Raw genomic sequence first — 23701 nt, 5'->3', positions numbered from 1 at the left:
CTGTCCCACTTCTGCTCTCATTAAAATCAATCAATAAATATTAACAAGTAAAATAAAATAAAAATGTTTAAGTATTTATATGCACCGGAAGGTAAAAAAAAATACTGTGTTAAGACAAACATCTAAGTTGCATTTAAATGTACTGTTTCAACTTACACACAAATTCAACTTAAGAACAAACCTACAGAACCTGTCTTGTTTGTAACCAGGGACGACTGCACAGATACTGCTTTGCTTGCATTTGTTAAAATCTGTGTCAGTACATCTGAAACAGAAAGTATGTCACTGAATCTCGGGGAAGAGCTCTAGCTTACCTGAGTGAGCATCAGCATCACCTGGGAATTTAGTTTTTGGCAGAAATACACAAGCTGATTCTGAAATGTATATGGAAAGGCAGAGAGGATCTACATTACCTGATGCCCAGACTCACTGAATATAAGGCTGCAGTAATCAAGACATAAGGAAAGGCCCATCAATACTGAACAGAACAGAGTCCGGAACGACCCATTCAGGCACAGTCACCCTTGTGCGGGTGGCAGGTGTCAAAGTCAGTGGCTTTATTCTGTCCTCACCTCCTTCCTACCCCTGTGTCTCCCCTTCTTTCTGGGCAAAGTGGGTCCTGGGCAGTTGTCCCCTGATGCCCCTGAGTTGGCCTGCCTTCCACTTCCAGGACTAGAGCTAAAGATATATTGTTCGCTCTCTCCCTCACCCTCTATTTTATTTATTGATTTCTAGAAAGAGAGGAAGGGAAAGAGACAGAGAAACACTGATTTGATCTTCCACTTCTTTCTGCATTCATTGGTTGAGTCTTGTATGTTTCCTGACTGGATCAAGCCCGCAACCTAAGCATGTCGAGATGATGCTCTAACCAACCACCCGACCAGGGCCTAACGGTTTATTGTTTTAATTACAAATGTAATTACAGATTCCTGGATCTCACCTCATCCCAGTTGAACAGGAATCCCCTGGAGCTCCCAGAGGATTCTGCCTGTCGCTGTGGGAGAGCTCAGTCCTCAGAACTCTGCACTTCTAAATTCAAGGTTAGGATGGAGAGAAGCAGATGCTATTCATACACCCAAAGAGCGCCGCAAAAACCAGATGCCTGTAGGGTCAAAGGCGGCGTGTTGTCTGCAGTCAGTCTGGTCCGAGTATGCAGTTTATATAGCCTGTAAATATGTCCACAACACTCCAAGTCTATCATGCTGTCTTAGCCCTAAGCTGGCTTCAAACTGGACCAATTTCAAGTTGAGAGCAAAAGAAACCATCATAACACCTGCATCAGGCCACTTCCCTCCAGCCAGACTTCATGCTTAGATACGGATTTGAAAAATCATGCATTTCCATTCTTCAGCACATCTTAAATTAAGCAACTTGGTATTGATGGGATTCTTAAATCTGAAACACTTCTAAATGAAACATTACTAATATAATTGAAGTAATATAAATAAGAAATTACTCAGAAACACCTAACTGGTTTGACTGTAGGCTCTCCAGCTTGAGTGCAGGGTCGCTGGCTTGAGTGTGGAATCATTGATATGATCCCAGGGTCACACTGACTTGAGCCCAAAGGTCGCTGGCTTGAGCAAGGGGTCACTGGCTCGGCTGGAGCCTCCCAGTTAAGGTACTTAGGAGAAATAATCAATAAACAACTAAAGTGACACAATTACAAGTTGATGCTTCTCATCTCTCCCCCGCCCCCCAAAAAAAAATAAAGCAAGAAAGAAATCACGCAAAGACATGAGTAGAAGAAACAGGTGGGCGATCAGAAAGGGCAGTGACGCTGCTGTGTCGAGGATGTTGAAACAACGTTGTGGCCTCTAGGCAGGCATGGCCCTGCCTGGAACCGTGACGTAGGGAAAGGGAGCTTCCCTGTTGCACAGAAATGCTCTGCCTCAGCCTCTGCTCGGGGGAGCCCCAGGTTTCTCAACACCGGAACTCCCCTTCTCTGCCGACTAGACGAGGAACAGTACAAACACCACAGTCAGCTGGGCTCAGCCTCTCTGTCAGACCAGGAGCAGGCGGGCAGGTGCCGGCTGCCAGCGGCCGCGGCTGGTCCCGGTGTTGGGGATGCTGGCCGTGCAGGCTGCGGGGTCCTGGTCCCGGGCAGAGGACAGACCCTGCCGTTCACCCTCGCCTGGGGATGGACACTGGAGCTACTGGCAGCAGGGACACTCCCTACCTGACTGACTTCGGTGAGGGTGAAACTGCGCAGCTTGGGGACAAGATGCCACTAAAGGAAAGGGAGAGGGTGCTGATGAGAAGGTGTGAAGGAACAGTGCCCACACGCAGCTGTGAAAACGGGAATGACTGTGTCCATGCAGAGGGCAGAAGCCCTCAGCCGTGTCGGACAGAAGAACAGAGGAGGAAGGAACCTCCTTGTTCCTTAGAAGCTAATGTATCCGAGTGCCAAGCCTCTGGGCGCTGCAAGTACACTGCTCAGAGAAATTAGGGGATATTTCAAAATGAATATGAAGTGATAAAATAGCCCCTAATTTTTGTGCACAGTGTATTTGAGCATGAATCCTGAATGCTAAGGAGGAGGGTTTCTGGGCTTTTTACACTTTCTACCCAATCCACAGTTTATAAGTTCAGCCGAGAGCAGACTGAACATCCAGAGGGTTAAAATAATAGGTAGTATTTATTGAGTGATTACCAAGGACTACTTAATACTCCACTGCCGAGGATATCAATCTTCTTAACAACTTTTAAGGTATTATTATCATTACTTTTTCCAATTAATAGATGTGGAAAGTGAGGCATTAGGTAGATAAATAACTTAGCCAAAGTTAAAAAGTATGGGTTTAGATGGAATTGCAAACCTGAGAAATGCTAATCTCTTCCCGTCTAAAAATCCTCTCATAGTTTCTTATTATACTTAAAATCCAAGTCCTTTACCATAGCCAAAAAAATCCTACATAATCTGGGTCCTACCCGCTCTTTGACTTCACTGTCTAGGACAGGGGTCCCCAAACTACGGCCCGCGGGCCACATGCGGCCCCCTGAGGCCATTTATCTGGCCCACGCCGCACTTCCGGAAGGGGCACCTCTTTCATTGGTGGTCAGTGAGAGGAGCATAGTTCCCATTGAAATACTGGTCAGTTGGTTGACTTAAATTTACTTGTTCTTTATTTTAAATACTGTATTTGTTCCCATTTTGTTTTTTTTTTTTTACTTTAAAATAAGATCTGTGCAGTGTGCATAGGGATTTGTTCATAGTTTTTTTTATAGTCTGGCCCTCCAATGGTCTGAGGGACAGTGAACTGGCCCCCTGTGTAAAAAGTTTGGGGACCCCTGGTCTAGGACTTCCCCTTGCTCACAGACTTGCTCATACTGGCATTCTGAGTTTTCAAACAGGGCCAATTCATTCCTGCCTCAGGGCCTTTGAACATGCTGTTTCCTCTACTGGGAACATCTGTCCCACAGATCTCTGCAGGGCTTGCCCCTCATTTCATTCATGTATATGGTCAAATATTATCTCCACTGAGCAGCCCTCCCTGATCACTCACTTAAAATATATTGTCCCCTAATCTTGACTGCCTAACTCTTATATCTTTCCTCACACGCTGACCGCTAGCTGAAATCAGACCTTTATTTCCTTGGCTTTGCATTGTCTTCTTAACTGCAGTGCAAGATCCCTGAGGGCGGAAACGTCAGCACTAGGACACAACTCAGTAAATATCTGTTGAATGAATGGGTGGGACTATACAGGGGCCACGGAGCTGAAGGCGAGACAGTGATGAAAATATAGCGATTCTTCACCTTGTGAAAGTTAGGCACCTTGTCCAAATACTAGATGAAAGTCATTGACCATATGTCCCCCCAAATAACAAAACATCTGTACTAACAGGAGAGACAGAAAGAGACTCGAAGCTATTTAGACATCGGCTGAGGCCCCTCTGCCCGCCCCTGCCTGGCCACTGGCTGCCCCTAGATAATTCGGCTACCATTAGGGATGCTTCTGAAGAAAAGAATGTGACCTGTGAACAGGGTTGTGGACAAAGTGAGAACAGTCTGCATCCCTGGTCTAGAGGTCTGGTCTCTGGTACCGCATACACTATATTATGCACCCTCACCTTTGGCCCTTTGCTCATGGGAGAGGTATGAAGACTGTCATTAATATTCTTTCCCTCCCGACACATACAAGCCACATCGGCCTTCAACAGAGGCCTTCCTTTGACCAACAGAATGTGGCAGAAGTGACACCGAGACAGCTTTAGGACGCGCCTGGAAGAGGCCCAACAGCCTCCAACTTTCCTTATGGCTGGTTGCCACGTAATAAACCTTACCACCCTGAAACCACCATGCTGTGGGGAAGCCCAAGTCAGCCACATGGAGAGAGAGGGACAATGGCCAGTGGAGGAATCACGAGGCCCAGACATGTGACTGAAGTCTGCCTGGACCTCTCAGCCCAGCCAGGCCCAATGCCAGCTGATTGTAGCCAAGTGGGTGACTTAAATGGAGCAGAAGAACCGCCAGGCTAAGCCCTGCCAAGTCCTGACCCACAAAATAGTAGAAAACAATACATATTTGTCTTTTAAGCCACCAAGATTTGGGGTAGGTTGTTCCATGGTGATAAATAACTAATTAATTCACACCAACGCTCACAAGGTGTGCCCTCATCCTCCTTCATGCTCCTGCTTTTCTGAAGCTCGCCCACCCCTCACTGGAGCAATATTAGCTCCAGTAACACCTCCTTTCAGAAGTCTCACTTAGCACATTACCCCACTCCTCATGCCACCAGCCTCTGAGCTCTCAATCTACTCAGTTTTGAATGCTCGGCTCAGCAGTTCTCTCCTCTGAAAAGTCCTACTCAATTTCCACAACAGCCGTGGGGGCTCCTCCACACACCCATTCCCATGACCATCCCTATTTGTTTCCCTCAGACTGTCACCATCGCGTACCGTCATCCACATACTCCACACACATAGTTCTTTACCTCCCACACAATAAGCATTCTGTAAGAGCCTATGAACTAAAAGAGTGACAGCTGCACTTCTCACTGGACCTTTACATACCATCCCGTTCACTCTCTCTGCAGCCCTGGGTGTGTCTCCACCGCTGTGACTGAAAAGGCCTGGAGGGCGAGGATCACGCTCCTCATCTGCATCTGCCACAGAGCCTTGCTCAGAGTAGGCACTCAATAAATGTCCTGCTGACTTTTCCACTAGGTCAGCGGTTCTCAACCTGTGGGTCGCGACCTTGGCAGGGGTCGAATGACCAAAACACAGGGGTTGCCTAAAGCCATCGGGAAAATACATATTTCCCGATGGCTTTAGCCGCTGAGAAGCCGCGCTACCGTCTGCAGCAGCGCTATTCAGCTTGAACGCACGTCATTATGGACGTGCGTGTTCCAAACTGAACGCCTGCGGTCATGCGCAGACGGGATTGCATCATCCGTCCCGGGCCTAAGGGGCGGGAGAAGCGGGGGGAACACTCCACAGTCCATAGCAGGACGGCTGCTCGTCCATAGCAGCGCATTACATGTGTCCGGCGCTTGCTGACGTCATCAGTGGGCGGGTGCAGCAAGCGCCGGAGGACAGAAGCCTAGGAGGCGGAGAGGCGATGAGAATACATAATGCATATCAGGTATTTACATTCCGAATCATAACTTGTAGCAAAATTATAGTTATGAAATAGCCACCAAAATTATTTTTTGGTTTGGGGTCACCGCAACATGGGGAACTTATTGCGGGGTCATGGCATTAGAAAGGTTGAGAACCACTGCACTAGGTGATGTATGACTTTTTGTGATATTTAACTCCTGACTCACCCCTGGGCCTCCCGTACTCAAGACACAGATCCCCTTGCCCTGGATGCTCTCCCAGGACGGACCAAGTTCTGCTGGGTTACTTTTGGCTCTTCGAAATCCCTGAAAGTCCATGCATTCTACATTCGCAACATTGAGTTCATTGCGAAAGGATAATCTTTTGGAAGCCACACACCACCAACTCCTACTTCAACAGACAAATGTGAAAGAGTTCATACAGCTTCCCACACTGCCTGGGAGCTGCAAATCAACTGAGAAGATCTGGTTTCATCTGTTGTTATAAGGTATTGTCCATACAGCCCTGTCACCACAAGAGACAATCATTCTGTGAACACACACACAGTCTTGTGACCCTTACTCAACATTCCAGAGATACAGGAGCTTCATAGGCCTGGGGAGGAGGAGAGGAGAGTTATAAATAGTGTGGTATGGCGGGCCCAACACTGGGCAGAGGGTAACTTCCTGCTCTTGGTTGACATGGTAACTCCTTATCTACAAACCTTCTAACTCTGAGGACCTGGGACCCTCCCCACACCTACTGAGGAGAGGCCCTGCCTCTCCCAGGTCAGGCCAGGGCTTGTCTACCTCTCGGGTGTTATGTCTCAGCTGGAACCTGATCATAAAACTCTACAGGCTCATAGCAGGACATAAAATCTCAGCTCAGCACATAAGGACCTCCGTCAGCTGGAGGTGAGCAAGGTGGAAAAGATAAGGAAAGCTCAAAGAGGAGGAGAGACAAAAAGAAAACGGGTGAAGACAGGTCAGGAGGAGGGGTTTTTGCTGGGCACATCATTGCCCTAGACAAGTCTTTATGGACCCAACGGATCAGCATTCAACTCGGGAGACACAAGGGAGTTTGTGCTGGACCTGAGGACAGCAGTTCATGGATGCAGCCCACACTCCTGTGGTTGGATGCTACAGTAATGTAAAATTATTTTAAAAGTTTCTAAACATGGCACTGGCCAGTTGGCTCAGTGGTAGAGCATCAGCCTGGCATGCAGAAGTCCAGGGTTTGATTCCCAGCCAGGGCACATAGGAGAAGCACCCATCTGCTTCTCCACCCCTCCCCCTCTCCTTCCTCTCTCTCTCTTTTCCTCCCGCAGCCAAGGCTCCATTGGAGCAAAGGTGGCCCGGGCGCTGGGGATGGCTCCATGGCCTCTGCCTCAGGCGCTAGACTGGCTCTGGTCACAACAGAGCGATGCCCCAGATGGGCAGAGCATCGCCCCCTGGTGGGCATGCCGGGTGGATCCCGGTCTGTTTGACTGCCTCCCCGTTTCCAGCTTCAGAAAAATACAAAAAAAAAAAAAAAGTTTCTAGACACTAAATACTCTCAAAGTTGGTATTTCTGTAATCACTCCCCAGCACCAAACATTTCACAAACTGGCGCCAGTCTATGGAGCACGTTTAGAGCAGCACCGATGTAACTAGTCCCCCAAACTGTCCAAACTGTAGCATGCATGCCGGGAACACACACAAGAATGACACGGGAGAGGTCAACTTACTTGCTGACGGCTGAAATTTGATCAGATCTTGCAAGTCGGTAGAAATCTGGAAAACATGGCTATAGAACTGCTGGACAGAATTCTTCAGGCCAGAGATGTCTCTGGAATGCGCCCGGAGCGTCCCGTTCATCTGCCGGACACAACTCCACAGGCTGCTCACGTGCTTGTGGAGCCCCTCCTTGATCCTCTGCAGACTTCCCGAGATGGCGTCCAGTCTGCTGCACGTCTTCTCCATCTGCGACACCCGGGCCTCGACCGCGGAGACGTCACTTTGGACCCCCTGCGTACTGTCCTTACAGGTGTCCAGCTCAGAGAGAAGCTGGCTGTGCAGGCTCTGCCACCTCTCCTCCAGCTGGCCGCAGCAGGGAGACACCATGTCCTGGGGGGAAGGGAGGGGCTCCACCGGCCTTTGTTGCTCGCCCCCTTTAGAAGGCCCGCCTACTCCAGCGTTTTTACCGTCCCCACACTTGCTCACCTCATTCTGAAGATGGTTCATCTCGTCTTCTGTGTGGTTTAGTTGCGAATAAAGAAAACTGAAATCTTGTTGAAGTTTCTGGATGCTGCGTTCAGTTTCCTGAAATTTCCTATGCATCGTCTCATTTAGCAGTTTCCAAAGGTTCAAACTATCACCCACTGTGTGGTCGTCTCCGTTTGGCAGAGTATCTTCTATCCCATGAAGCTCTCCTTGGAAGTTCTGCAGGCAAATATCCTCAACAACTTGAACTTTGTTCTTCAGGTCATTTAATTCTATAATGACCTGTTCCTGCCCAGCGCCCGACACACCTGGTCGGGCTGACGCTGGGGGAGTGAGTTCTGCATAGGTGTCGTTGCCCACCTCCAGGAGACCCCCCAGACGCTCTTCCAGAGATCGTATTCTCTGATCGAGAAGCTGCTTCAAGTCATCTACCTCTCCATTAATGGTACCCCGAAGAGTTTCTTCAACATAAAAGCAATGTTCTTCTGCATTCCTCTCCGTCACGTTGATCCTTGCATCTAGCTCATTCCATCTTGCATCAAAGTCCACATCTGGCTCTGAAATCATCAGTCGGTCAAACTCATTGTCCAGTCGCCCATTTAGCATTCTGGTGGCTTCAGCAACTCTCTCAATTTTCTGGTCTAACGCCTTGATCTGTTGCCCAAAGTCACCAGTCTTTTCGCCATTACAGCAGTTTGATCGGGCTGAAGGCTCCTGTAGCTGGGCTCGAAGGTCATTTATTTCTTTTTTCAGGTTCGTTTCTTTCTCTCCTATAAGCTCGATCACTCCCTGGTAGCTGCTCCCATAGTCATCACACTGCTGTTGGAGACCAGTGAGCTTGTACTCACACGAGTTCTTCAGATCTGCCAGCTTTCTGTCCATGCCCTCCAGGAGCTCCTCTCTCAGGGCATCAATCTTATTGTCCACATAGGCTTGGAAGAGTTCATTGGTCGTCATGGTCACCGTGGGGCCCTGGGCAGCCTCTTGGAGCTGTTTGAGCTGCCCTTCATAACCCTTCACTTTCCCATCCAGCTCTTCCAGCTTGTCACTCTTGGTCTTCAGAGCATCTTTGACTTCAGCTAATTCAGATTTGATGTCCTTCATGCCAGATTCCTTTTTGTTGACACCAGGATGCTGGGCCACTTCAGTGTCTCTACCAACAGCACTGCCAGGCACTGGCTGTGGGTGCATTTTGCTGGCATCATCCTGAATGGTATGTTTGAGGTTTTCATTCACTCCAGCAATGGAAGACTGGAGGTCAAGAACCGTTCTTGTGAGTCGGAGAACCTTCTCCTCGAGCACTTGAATTTTTTTATCCTGAAGTTCTTGGGGCCCCTGTTTTGGATCTACTGTCCGGCTGGGTTCTGCTGCATGAGTTGGTGACAAAGTCTTTTTGGGCTCTGAGACTTGGCTTGGTTCATCATCTGTTACGAAGAAAGAGTTGGACATGACTTAGCATTTTCTACCTTTACCTTGTTTCTGCAAAAACAATAAACAGGGTACTTACAGAATACACTGAAACCTCCACTCTCGCTGCAGGTGATTATTGTGGTAGAATGGAAAAGACTGTGGGCTTTTGAGTCAAACTGATTTCCACCTGCCTTCTGCCTCTGTAGTTTACTCTCTGCCCTTGTGCAAGTTAGTTAATGTTTGTAACTATAATCCCCTCATCTGTGAAGCAGAGGTGCTACCTTCCCTCCTAGGTTTTTTCAGAAAATAGGTACATGGTACATGACACTTAATGGTCTCTTTCACCCTGAAGGGAAACATTCCTATCTACTTTATCATATGAAACTATCATCCCCACATTAGCGAACTGCAGTTACATCCCAGCGGTTGACTACATACTGTGAAACCACAAGAAGCCACTTTTCCAAGACCCACCCATTAGCTGTTGGGTGGTATGATGTCATAGGAGCAGCAAGTTATCCTCCCTGTAACTCCTCAATATCCTCTTATTTTTATTACCATCCTCTTTGCTACAAGAGTCTCAGAGACATTGGTTAGCCTTATTATTCAGTTGGGGAAACTAAAATGAAAAGAGAAATAAAGCAAATGATTCTATTGTTATCTCTAAACTGAAGAGTCATCTGGCCATATGTAGGAAGGTTCACTAAGTCAAAGAATACAGACATTGAATTTTTGATAATCCTACTTTGAAAAATATAACTCCAAGGAAATAGTCCAAGAGAGAAGAAAAAATATTATAAAGACGATTGTGATGAGTCATAAAGTAAAAATAAACTGATAGGTATAGGGAAAGATAAATTTAACTAAAAGGAGATTATCGAAACCACAGGCAATAAGAGAATAAGGAGCAAACCGCACCCTTGAATGCAGAGCAGGATGCAAGGAATACTAGGAAGGGGTTAGTTAGCATCGACAAGCCTGCAAGTAAAGTGAAAAAGTCAAATACAGAATAGGTTACAATGAAATAAAGTGCATTAATGGACACTGACAGGCATTAGAAACAAATTGAAACTGTTACAGAGATTTGAGTTTAATATTCATTGTTTTTATCTCCTCTAAACTTCTACACAGGGTCCTAATAACAGCTATTATTAATTAAAACTGATTTAGTGGTAAGAACAAGATTGGAGGCCAGACGGCCAAACTCCCAAGTGGAGAACTGTAAAGAACACCTTATTTTCCATACTGGAGATGTATTTTATCTCGAGACACTAGAAGAGAAAACAAGTTATTGAATCGCATACAAACAAAATGCTATTGTGAGCGAAGGAAATAAAACAAAGGGCAGGAGACTGGGGATGTAAGGAAGTGCTTCTTGGCCCTGGCCGGTTAGCTCAGTGGTAGAACGTCGGCCTGGCGTGCGGGAGTCCAGGGTTCGATTCCCAGCCAGGGTACACAGGAGAAGCGCCCGTCTGCTTTTCCACCCCTCCCCCTCTCCTTCCTCTCTGTCTCTCTCTTCCCCTCCTGCAGCCAAGGCTCCATTGGAGCAAAGATGGCCCGGGCGCTGGGGATGGCTCCATGGCCTCTGCCTCAGGCGCTAGAGTGGCTCTGGTCGCAACAGAGAGACGCCCCAGATGGGCAGAGCATCGCCCCCTGGTGGGCATGCCGGGTGGATCCCGGTCGGTAGCATGCAGGAGTCTGTCTGACTGCCTCCCCGTTTCCAACTTCAAAAAAATACAAAAAAAAAAAGGAAGTGCTTCTTTCTTTTGCTGGGGACTGTGGGGATTGCTACAACATTTTGACAGTATAATTTGGCAGTATGTGTCAAAATACTCAGAATCCTTTGACGCTGCAATTTACACTCCTAGATATATATTCCAGTAATCAGGGATGAGTCTAAAAATTAGCAGGAAAAAAATGCTTTTTCAAATATTATCTGTATTAATGAAAACTTGAAGACAATCTAAGTGACTATCGGTATGGGGTTGTGTTCCAATAATCACACTGACTCTCTAAAGCCACTATATGATATTTAGGATATTTAATAACATGGAAGGCTGTTCATATAAGTTAAGTTAAAAAATGAGTTCCAAAAATAATATGTTCTTCATGACAGTAGATTGAGTATAAGCATTTCCTTTCATCCCTTTTGAAATCCTACTAAAATGAAAAAACACACACACAAAACAAAAACCACCAACTCACACATAAAAAATGGGAATCAGAAGGGTTTTGGACTTTTAAACAGCTGCATTGGAAGCTAGAAGAAAACTGAGCAATGCTTTCAAATTCTTTTTTTCTTTTTTTTGTGACAGAGAGAGGGACAGATAGGTACAGACAGACAGGAAGGGAGAGAGATGAGAAGCAACAATTCTTCACTGTGGCATCTTAGTTGTTCCTTGATTTCTCATATGTGCTTTGATGAGCGGGGCGGGGGAGGGTTACAGCAGAGCGAGTGTCACCTTTCTCAAGCCAGAAACCTTGGGCTCAAGCCAGCGACCGTGGGATCATGTCTATGATTCCATGCTCAAGCCAGCGACCCCATGCTCAAGCCAGCTACCCTACACTCAAGCTAGTGAGCTTGCGCTCAAACCGGTGACCTCAGGGCTTCAAACTTGGGTCTTCTGCTTCCTAGTCCGACACTCTATCCACTGCGCCACCACCTGGTCAGGCTACGCTTTCAAATTCTAAAGGAAAATGATTTCCAACCTAGAATTCTGAAACTAGAGAGTAAAAAGTATATTTAGACATTATAATATCAAAAAGTTTATCTATCATGCAATCTTTTCATGAAACTACTAGAAGATGTGCACTAAGCAAGGGCGTGAACTGAGAAAGAGCAAGCAGGGGGCACAGGAACACAGACTCAACAGAAGACAGGCCCGGAGAGCTCACGAGGCAGCAGCTGTAAACCAGGAGAGGAGGGCGGCCAGCCCGGGGGGGGGGGGCAGGCGAGGGGGTTCCTGGGGAGGTTTCTTCAGGAAGACAAAACTGATGTGTTGAATATAAGGACAGGACATTTAGTTAACCGGAGGAGAGTTTGGGTTGAACTAGAGATAAAAACAGGCCCTGGCAGGTTGGCTCAGCGGTAGAGCGTCGGCCTGGCGTGTGGGGGACCTGGGTTTGATTCCCGGCCAGGGCACATAGGCGAGGCGCCCATTTGCTTCTCCACCCCTCCCCCCCTCCTTCCTCTCTCTCTCTCTCTTCCCCTCCCGCAGCCAAGGCTCCATTGGAGCAAAAGATGGCCCAGGCGCTGGGGATGGCTCCTTGGCCTCTGCCCCAGGCGCTAGAGTGGCTCTGGTCGCGGCAGAGCAACGCCCCGGAGGGGCAGAGCATCGCCCCCTGGTGGGCGTGCCGGGTGGATCCCGGTCGGGTGCATGCGGGAGTCTGTCTGACTGTCTCTCCCCGTTTCCAGCTTCAGAAAAATACAGAAAAAAATACAAAACAAAAACAAAACATAAAATAACAAGCAAAGAAAAATATAAGATCGTTATTAACTTGACAGAAATCAAAAAGCTGTGTAGGAAAGACAACAGCTTCCTAGCATACTACAGCCGTAACTAGTATCTACACAGCCAACAGCAAATACTGAATGAATAAAACGCGCTATAACTATATGGAGAAGATGGAGGCAAAGGAGCAGTGTGTTGGCGGGTAGGCGAAAGGGAGTCAAAGCCTCACCCTCCATAACGAGCAGTCAATAGATATTAAGGTAAATTACAAAAGGGCGCCTTCGTGTTTAATTATCCCTGGGAACAGAAAGTGGTTTTCCTAACGGTCCTTATAAAGCAATTCGACTCATTAAACTACATCTACGTTTAAACTTTTATAAAATGAAAACAGAAACTAAACACAACAGAAACAAACTGTTATCAGCCAAAATCACGTGTGCCCATTACAGTACCTATCATGATTTGTTGTAATTACTTGTCTAACGTTGACCTTCAGTGAGGTCAGGGACTGCGTCTGCCTTGTTTTCCTCACTTACCGAGTACCTAGTACAGATATAGAAGCTCGATAAATATTCATGGGATGAATGATTTTCTTCCACAATACTGTATATGCCAACACAGGAAAGAGAGTCATGTTCCGTAACAAACATGAATAACAGTCATCACATGGTGGTGAGAGTATTTATATTTAAACATTGTCTTGTGTTTTATAAACATTCTTTAATTGATATGCATTACTTTTATAATAAAATATTATCTGAAAGTCTATTTTACAATGTTGGGACAAACTACCAGTTTCTAAATTGAAACAGTTCATGGGAAAAATAATCATTTCAAAATGACTTAAACATTTAATTCATAAGGAAATCTAAGTTACATTTATTCTCATTCAACTTAAAAAAGAGGAAAGAGAAAGTGATGTAGATAAAAAAGACAAAAAGTACCCATACAAGTCACTCTCTTAACCGTACACTTAAAAGCAAAGGTGTACTCTGGTGAAAATGATCTTTTCTTTCTTAGCGATGTGTTGAGTTTCTGCTACTTCAGTTAAAAAAATAACAAATTATTTGAAACAAATTTAAGAACCACCTCACTGGAGGCTTGTGTTGTGGGGTTTAGCTTTGCAAATATCACACCCAAACAGAATGAGAATGATTCTATTTTTAAAAAAGTGATTTTAACTCCTTTAAAGTTGGGTTTATAAGAACTTATAGATGAAAGTAAAGTAAAAACAAAGCAGCATTGCTCTATTTGGGGAGGGGGTATTTTTCTGAATAACAGGGAAGCAGACAGACAGACTCCCACATGTGCTCGACTGGGATCCACCCAGCATGACCACTAGGTGGCGATGCTATGCCCATTTGGGGCGTTGCTCCTTTGGAACCGGAGCCATTCTAGCGCCTGAGGTAGAGGCCATGGAGCCATCCTCAGCACTGTGGCCAACTTTGCTCCAGTGGAGCCTTGGCTGCAGGAGGGGACGAGAGAGATAGAGAGAAATGAGAGGAGGAAGAGTGGAAAAGCGGAGAAAGGAGAGGGAGAAGGGTAGAGCAGATGGGTGCTTCTCCTGTGTGCCCTGGCTTGGAATCAAACCCTGGACTTCCACATGCTGGGCCAATGCTCTACCGTTGAGCTCATTGGCCAGGGCCCAAAGTGGCATTGCTCTTGAATCTCTCTTCACCTCTGCCTGGGGCTACACAAGTCATACCACCAACCTCTTCTATACTGATTTCTAAGGCCTTGGCTTTCACAAATTGGCCCTAACAAAGCCATTTCCTTGCAAAAAGTTTGTCTTTTTATTGCTACTGCTTCTGCAAATTTGTGTGTTGCACGTTGTCTACTGCAGGCACACGCTATAGTTGCGTGCTTTGAAGACCCTGAAAAGCTCCACATCACGAATCCTAAGTCGTGTTGTCTGAAGGAGCACTGGGAACATCGGTGGTACCCAGCACAGACAAGCACAGATAAGAAGTTACCGGTGGGTTTCTTCAAGCTGTTGCGAGGTCGAGCGGGCGTGGGATGCAGAGTCTTCATGGGTTTTCTGAGACCTTCTTGGCAGTCTGCCCCCCTAAAGCCAGGGCAGCACCTCCACTCCAGCTGAGTCACCATCTTGAACCTGGTGACATATCTGGGTCGGAAGTTCACACGGTACCTGTGGGAGGAATGGGAGGAAAGGGCGGCATCTCTCTTTACTGGCTGCTGTCACAAGCACCCTGCCCCCCCCCAAGACTCCAATGAAGAGCATCCGGGTCACTGGGCCCTGCCTCTTTCTCCAGGTCTCCTCAGTGCAGCAGTGGCGCCCTGGGGCTCGGCCAAACCCCTGTAGGCCTCCTTCCTCCATCTCTTGGCTTCTACCCCAGCCCCAGCCCCTTCCCACTAAAGGCTGGAGAAAAAGACAACCTGGAAACACTTGGCCCTGCGATCCCCAATGGATGAGGACATTCTGCATAAACTGAGCTTTTATTCCACCAATAAATGTCTGTTCTAGTTTGTTGCTTTGTGGACAGTTTTTCAGGTGTAACTCAAGGTCATTTGCTTCGCGTTTTAAAGAAGTATCCCTGCACCTTTGTCTCCCATGGCATCCAGGTTATTTATCTAAGCACCTTCTCTACCTGACATTGACAAAGATGGCAGGCCACAGGCCTTTGGGGATGGTACCTTCCACTATTTGTGTCCAGATTCTTTGAACAGATACTTGATTCATATAGCTAATGAGAAAAATCAGGAAGCAGAATTGCAACCACTCAGGAATCCCCTTTAAAAGCGCACGTCCCTGATGCACATCACACAGCCCCTTGTGAAGAGCTGCAAAGTCCCCACGGGCACTGGGCCTAGAACAGGCAGTGACCACCCAGCGGCTGCCGGGCACTCGGAGGGACGGGGCTCTCGGACTGTAGCACCCCAGGGCCCCGGCTTACAGCTCAGATGCAAGCCAGCTCCTTCATTTACCCCAACTTCTATTTCTGCTTCAAACCATGACATTCTTGAACCTCATCCCTTTCTCTTCCAGTTGAACACCAGCACTAGCAGCTGGTCATCTTTTTAGGGCCAATTCCCAGAAAGAAAGGATTTTTGTATCCCTTCCCAGGGCTGCCGTGTGCTGCTCAGGGGTGGGGTTTGGGTCGACCAGCTGCCTGGGGGCCTGCCGTCCCTCTGCCAGCCAAGCCACTCCACCTCGGGCTCCAGCCTGGCGATGGGTGTTGTTTGAAGTTATCTTCCCGAGAGAACTGGAGATTACTACATATCATGGACTTCAACATCTTCTAGGAGGAGCCCTGGCCGGTTAGCTCAGTCAGAGCGTCCTCCCAAAACACCAAGGTTCTGGGTTCCATCCCCGGTCAGGGACGTGACCAATGAGCGCACAAGTAAGTGGAACAACAAATGAATGCCTCCCTTTCTCTGTTTTTCTCCCCCACCCCAACCCCTTTCTCTGTCTCTCTAAAATCAATGAATTAACTTAAAAGAAAATCTTCGACAGAAGGGTCAAAACCATGTCACCCAAAACCTCAAATGTAAAAATCTACTCCACCTTCTGACAGACCAAGTATTGAATTCCAAGAGGGCCCTGCTCCAAGCATTAGGGTCCCAGCACCTGCCACTGTCCCTGTTTTACTTGGTGTTTTAGGACAGTGGTGCTCACCTTGGCTCTGAGAATCCCCAGGGTACTGTAAAAAAGTACTGATGCCTGGGTCTCACCGTCAGAGGCTCTGAGTTCATTGGTCTGTGGTGAGGCTGGTGTGTGGATTTTGAGAAGGTCCAGTGGGGAGCCTTTTTCAAGTAAAACTGAAGAGAAAGCCCAGTAAACAGAAAAGAGGCTGCTCAGGAGTGAGTGGTTAGCAGGGGTGCAAGCCCGCCCTCCTCAGCCCTTCATTCTGTCTCATTCCCACCACACACCCAACCAGTCCCCACAATCCAGACTGTCCTCTTTTCACAAATAAGAAAACAGAGGCTAAGGGACTTGTCCACGTTCCAACAACCAGGAAGGGTGGGGCTGAGATCTAAACTCGTGTTCTCCTCTGTACCCCACACAGTCTCCCAACTCGCAAAATCAGCGAGTCTTGCTGGCATTTGCCCTAAATTCGAAATGGCCACACCCACCCGCAGATGTTCCAAAGGACATCTGTAAGAAGGTAGTCACTGTCCCTAATTCGCCTGTGTCTAATTCAGCCCTTGGCCCTACCTCCTACCTACCAGAAGAATCCTCTGTGTAGTCCTAGAAGCTATAAAAAAGAAAAATTCCACTTCATTGTTTTGCATGCTCAAGCACAGCATAATGCTGGAAAAATGTGTAACCTCAGAAAAACTTGGTTCCTCTGAGCATTAAGATTGAATGTGAATATGAGTTTGCTCTGGAGTTTTGTTCCTGCGCCAGTAGATGACAGCACATATTAAGCTCTCCTGGAGGCGCCGAGCTGAACAGGAAAGCAAAGCCTGAAGCTCGGATGCCCTGGGAAGAAGGTCGGCCTCGCATCCCACTCGGGAGCCTTAACCCCTCTTGCGGTGCAGCTGTGAGAAACTGGCTTTTCCAGCACTCTTCATTCTCTTCCGTGAAGGCGGCTATTAACTGTGGAGCCGCCCCTGACGGGGGATACCCTGGAGTGCCCGCCTCCCTTTCCTTCCTCCTGGGTCTCCTCCCCCGCCCTCCCCCTAGGGTTTCCGGTTGCAGGCGGAGGAGTTGGGGTTGCCGGTATCTCTCCTGTTTTCAGGTCTAGCCTGTGGAAGGGGCCTCCCTGGTGACGGCTGGAAATGATCAGGCCGCCACCCCTAACCGTGGGAAAGCTCGCGTTCCAGCTTCTCTGTGCGTGGCTACCTGGATCGCAGAGGGGGCCTGGGGTCCCCTCGACCTCAGTGTGGGGGTGTGAAGGAGGAAGGGAGGGGTTATCGCCCTCTGCAGCCATACTGGGATCTTCCTCCCAGAAAGGGTTTCTGCTCCCACCAGCCCCCCGGGAGGTTCCACAGAGGACAGGGAAGAACCCAGTAGGATTTCCAGGACCCTGCCCCCATCAGCCAGAGCACCACAGGACAACATCCTGGCCAGGGAGCTTTACAAAACGTCTAGGCCTTTACCCCTCAGCATTTTACTTATCATTGGTTTGAGGGCAGGGGCACCCAGGTCTGTGTACCTTTCAAAAATTCCCAGACCGTTGGTCAAGCCCAGCAGAGTTGAGAAGCAGGCCCAGGGAACCCACTGCCCCGAGGCAGCCAGGGTTGGATCTCCAGGCAGGGCAGTGCTCAAGGCCAGAGCAGCCTAAGTGTTAGCAGGGACCCCTGGGCTAGGAGCACGCAGAGAGGCTCAATAGATGCGGACTGAATTGGCTAGCTCATGGCATCCCGTGGGGGCCGCCAAAGGGCAAGTCTGGAGGTGCTGGGACAGCAGGAAGGCTGACCCAGGCTGCAGCCTTGGCCCCCATCCCAGTCTGGGTGGAGAGTATAACAGCATCCCACCCCTCGGGAAGCACTGTCCCCGGCTGCCCAGGACATCCTGGGGTCCCGGGGGCTGGTGCAAGGAGCTGCCTCAGCCGGAGCCTGCCCCGACCCCTGCCTCAGCTAAGCCCACTCGCTCCAACTCCACTCTCCCTCTGAAACTTTTTGGGGTGAAACAAAGGTTCACCCTTTTTATGAGTTCATTCTGTGTAAAGGCGCCAACTCAGACCAAGGAAATTCTAATGAGAAGGAAGGTAGCAAGAAAAGAACTGAAGACGTTGAATCAGAGCCTGACCTGTGGTAGCCGCAGTGGGGATAGCCAACCCCTAACACTGAGGTCCCTGGCTCAAAACCCTGGGCTTGCCCGGTCAAGGCACATATGGGAATCGATGCTTCCTGCTCCTCCCCCCTTCTCTCTCTCCTCTCTAAAATGAATAAGTAAAAGGTATTTTTTGTTTGTTTTGTTTTGTTTTATTTTGTGTTTTTTTTTGAAAGATGTTGAATCAGAGTTCAGGGAACACATTAACTGGAACTGTCCGTTAGAACAGTATGTGACAAAATGACTGTACCTTCATTTGACCTCAGTGCCACAGACTCTTTCCTGCTGACTCAAGGTGAGACCTCTTCCCAAACATGTCAGTTCACACCTGCTTTTGCTTGTTCAGTGTCTGTCTTTCCTGCAGACTGAATGCCCCATTAGGGCCAGAAGACCTCTGGGGTTTGCTCTCTACAACATCCCCACTAAAAACAGTGTCACTCCTATTGTAGGTGCTTGATGAATGATTATTAATCAGTTAATAATTGATTTTTCAAAACAATAATTAATAATAGCAGGTCTACTTTTGACAGGGTTTGGGGGAGTCCAATATCCTAATTAAAAACTCCAGAATGATCCTCAGGTCTAACCCCAATCAGATGTGAACTCGTAAGTCTTCCCCAAACCAAACCAAGCTGCAGGGTCTCACATCATGATGAACTGGGTGAGAATCACACACCAGGTGACCTGGCGTTGTGACCATTAACCACCTCTGGCTACTTACATTTACATTAAATAGAATTAAACATTTAGCTCCTCAGTCACATGAGCCACATTTCAAGAACGTTTCATTGGACAGGACCATCCTAGAGAGTCACAAGATTGTCAAGGGAACAGCAATGGGCACATGTTTACGTCTATCTGCTCATCGCTGGGTCTCTATCTCGCATTCACTGGTTGTCTTTCTCTTCCCACAACCTAGAATCGCTGGTAGAACATCTCTCTGAAAAATAACCACACATCCGTCGCTGGCAGAGGATCGTATTGACAGCGTTCTACAAGGTGAGGATCTTTGCACTGCACAAGCCACGAAAATTGCTCAAATCGAAAGCCCACTGGTCCATTGGGGACACACTCGTTTGACTGGGATTTCCCCCAAGAACAGACTTTCTAGTAGTAAACTCTTCTTCCAGTCACTGGCTTGTCCCCAAGAAAACTGGAGCCAGCTCTTCTTGCTTCATTCTGCACGCATGGGTGGCTCTGCATAGTATCGATCGGAACAGGACTGAGGGGGTGGGAAAGGAAGCCAGAAAGAAGGGGTGCTCCTCTCTCCCTGGTAGGCAGCACCCTGGGCCTGGAGAGCTAACCACCTACCTGGACAAGGAATATTAGCATGTAGAGTCGAGAAGTGGTTTCTTCGAGTTTCAGAATGCTCGCCAGGGCAGACCTGGGTATCTGGCATTTAGCTACGACTCCAAGTTTTCCACAGAGCAGCAGTTCAATTCACTCCAGGCACAGTAATTCAATGTTTTACAATTACTGTCACACAGCACATTATATTGAACACTTAACCAGTTTTAAGAGTACAGTGGCATTAAGTATATTCACATTGTTGTGCAACTGTCACCACTATCCCTCTCCAGAACTTTTCCAACATTTCAGCTAAAACTCTGTACCCATGAAACACTGACTCCCATTAGTCCCTCCCCCAAGCCGCTGACAACCACCATTCTGCTTCCTGTCTGTATGAATCTGACCACCGTAAGTACCTCATATAAGTAGAGTCAGACAGTATTTGTTTTTTTGTGACTGGCTTATTTCACTTAGCATAATGTCCAGGTAGAGAAGGAAAAAAAGCTTTCTTCTGTTCTGGGCCTATGAGTTAAACTGACAAAAGACAAATTAACAAGAGAAAGACACATAACCGTACTTCTGTGTGCACAGCGGCTTCTCAGAAAAGTAAAAACTCCGAAGAAGATATAAGTTAAACTCAGCTTATCCGCCATTCTAACAGAGGGTGATAAATTGTGGAGAAGTGATTAGACAAAGGAAAGAAGCCCTGGGCTTGGAGAGGTGATGAGCTGTGAGATGGTGACTAGGGAATATATGAGGGAAACTAACGGAAGATAAGGGCTATTTTAGTGAGGTTTGTTTATGCAGACTCATGTCACTGCCAGTTCCTTGTCCTCAGTGACAAGAACTGCCCTCCTCATCCCGGTTCCGGAGAGGTGGGGTATTTACACACTGCTTTTTAGGAGAAGAGGAGGAGGGCAAAGAGCATGGACGGCCCATCCTCATCCCCTCCAAGGTTCATCCAGGCTGGGGCCTGTGTCAGAATGTTCTTCCTGGCCCTGGCCGGTTGGCTCAACGGTAGAGCGTCGGCCTGGCGTGCAAGAGTCCTGGGTTCGATTCCCAGCCAGGGCACACAGGAGAAGCGCCCATCTGCTTCTCCACCCCTCCCCTCTCCTTCCTCTCTGTCTCTCTCTTCCCCTCCTGCAGCTGAGGCTCCATTGGAGCAAAGATGGCCCGGGCGCTGGGGATGGCTCTGTGGCCTCTGCCTCGGGCACTAGGATGGCTCTGGATGCAACAGAGCAACACCCCAGAGGGGCAGAACATCGCCCCCTGGTGGGTGTGCCGGGTGGATCCCGGTCAGTCGCATACGGGAGTCTGTCTGACTGCCTCCCCGTTTCCAGCTTCAGAAAAATGGGGAAAAAAAAGAATGTTATTCCTTTTTCTATGCTAACTCACTCTTACAAAGTTTGACCTCCATGTTCCCATTCAGAACTGATAAAACAATGGGGCAGTTTTCTAGGAACCATGTGTAACAAAGGGGTTCCCCGCCCCCTCCCCCGGTTTTTGCTTGTTTTCCTATCAATCAATGAATACATACATGAGTTTTTTATTGAAGTGACCATTGGCCGAAAGTAAATATAGTTTAGCAGTAGAAGCCACCAACTTTGAAATTAGAAGTGATTCCCAAACCGTGTTGAAGGAAAAGTGGCTCTGTACCCGCAGAGGAAACACACGCCGTTCAAATCTACTGTGTCCTACTGATGCTCCAAAATCAGCCATTATCCACAAAAACAATTTCTGCCATCTGAGGGAGTGACTCTTTCCACCAGGACCCTCCCGATGCTAATTTTCCACATTCTGGCGACATCTCCCCACAGAGATAAAATGAAGGAAATGAAGAGCTAATTTCCAGGTTAAAGCACAGCAAATGCAAAAAACTGGAATTTTCATCTTATCTTTTTCTGTTGCATTACACATGTTTAATTAGATCTCTGAATGGAGAAATTAACAGGGGGGAAAAAATGTAAAATATTTTTCTTGACTTTTTAGGAAAATCCACCATAATCTTAAAAGCCAGAACACTTGGGCAAATATATTTCTGAAATACTAAATGTATCGAAGGAATCTAAAAGTCAGATTGATGAGCCCCGAGTAAAATCAGATCACAATAGAGCTTTGTCCACATTTTTAAAATAACAGATCCTACACCAAAGCAATGTATTCAAAATGAAAATGTGCGGATAAGGGACTGTCTGTTCCCAGCACAAAGGAGATATTTGCTGTAGAAACCACAATGGTAAGCTGCTTAGTTTTCCGTTTCCTCTTGAATTCATTTCCTTCTGTGCTTAGAGTGGCAAGCTAGATTTCAAAACCTAAAATTCTCTTTACTTCTTAATAGTTTTCCCTGATCAGGTAGTGTAATGAGTAGAAATTTTCCTCCATAATTTATCACTGCTCTTAACGATGAGGCCAGAGCTATTCTACAGTCCTGAAGAAAGGTGATTAAAGAAAACCACAGTTGTTCAGCTGTGAGGCTCAGTCCAACTTGGCTTCATAGTGAAGTTGTGTACTCTTAAATTCGACTATAAGAGCAATCAGGACCTTCTGACCAACTTGCATTGCTAAAGATGACATCATCTCCAACTGCAGAGTGCATCCAGACCATGAGACACAGCTTATGCATGAGTTCCAATAAGCCCGCATTCTTATTTTTAATTTCCTCACTTTGGGAGATACATTGTAAAACTCAATTCTACACTGTGACGGCGGGGAGGAGGCCCAGCGAGTGTGGGGCATCCGGCAGGCCTCAGCGAGCTGTGGTGGCTTTCTGGAGGGCTGAATAATCCAAGATTAATGATGGGCCACATTCTCCTGAAGAATTCTTTTGGAAAGGGCCATCACTGCTGCAGGCTGTTCCCACCAAATAAATTCTACACTATTCCGTTTCTCAAGCTGACATCATCTTTCCTCATTCCCGGAGTCAGAATCACAGAAGGCTGTCCTCCTCATCGGTCCCCCATGTTCATACTCAGTGTTCCCACTGTGTGGCTGTGTGAACGTCAGTTGGCTCGGCCCTCCTCCTGACACTCACCACAAACATGACTTTCCGTGGTTTGGGAATCCAAACGTTTCTGTTCAGAGCCACCAAATAACTCTATTGTGATTTTTTTCCCCTCTTTTTTTTTTAAGCAGAAAAGGTATTTTCTCAAATCCTCCTACAAAGTCACCATAATTTCAAAATCCTTTTTCCTGTGTTTCTCTTGACTTGGTTTGCAACCTCTGTCCCTCTCTCCTAAGGATGGATCTCAGTCGCTCTCTGCTTCCTCTTCCTCGACTCCATATGCTCCAGCTCTCCTCAACTTGCAGCTACCCATCCAGTGTTCTTAGTGTTGCTTTTTGATGCTAAAAAGGAATTGGCTGGCCTGACCTGTGTTGATGCAGTGGCTAAAGCGTCGACCTGGAACGCTGAGGTCACCGGTTCGAAACCCTGGGCTTGCCCAGTCAAGGCACATATGGGAGTTGATGCTTCCTGCTCCTCTCCCCCTTCCCCCCTCCCTAAAATGAATAAATAAAACCTTTTTTTTAAAAAAAAAAAGAATTGGCTGTGATATCCCATCTGTATTTATGTCAGACCTTTGGGTAAAGACTATGGATGCACCTGGTAAGCTGTTACACAGGTCACACCTGTGACTTGGTGTGGAAGTCACTTAGAAGTTTAAAATACCCTGAGAGAGTATGAGTTTCTCTGCAGCTATGAAGACATTTTCTTCCTTGGGGCCAATTTATTCTCTGTTAAAAATAATCATCATCATCATCATCATCATCATCATCTGGGAATTGAAAACATAGGAACACTTGCATTTCTTTTCTAAGTTATGACCGCAACGAGGGTGGGGGGTAAAGGACAAAACGCTGTAACATAGTTTTCTATTGCTCACATTATCCAAGCTAATTATTACTTTATGGTTTTTAAATCCACACTTAACACAGTGAGGTGGAGACATTTTCTTCACCTGTGCTCTGCTTATGAGGAACACTGATTTTCTTTGAAAGATGCTGGCACAACCCACCCCACCTAGCCCAAGACCTTAAGATGTGGACAAGTAGGAGAGACAAGATGGAGCT

At 47.3% G+C, this 23701-nt stretch overlaps 1 protein-coding gene across 1 annotated transcript in view; it reads right to left on the bottom strand.

Moving 5' to 3' along the window:
- The window catches only part of EMILIN2 (elastin microfibril interfacer 2), a 54445-nt gene that overhangs the window by 14715 nt on the left and 16029 nt on the right, over nt 1–23701 (bottom strand). The window contains exons 3-4 of the mRNA XM_066247096.1: nt 14580–14755; nt 7270–9168 (exon numbers count right to left, since the gene is read on the bottom strand). Of these exons, the coding sequence (XP_066103193.1) occupies nt 7270–9168; nt 14580–14755 (2075 nt within the window). The remainder of the gene's footprint in view (nt 1–7269; nt 9169–14579; nt 14756–23701) is intronic.

This window comes from Saccopteryx bilineata, chromosome 11 (assembly GCF_036850765.1).
Source record: "Saccopteryx bilineata isolate mSacBil1 chromosome 11, mSacBil1_pri_phased_curated, whole genome shotgun sequence".
Classification (NCBI taxonomy): domain Eukaryota; kingdom Metazoa; phylum Chordata; class Mammalia; order Chiroptera; family Emballonuridae; genus Saccopteryx; species Saccopteryx bilineata.
Note: the sequence above shows the minus strand (reverse complement) of the source record. Positions and strands in the feature narration are given on the sequence as shown.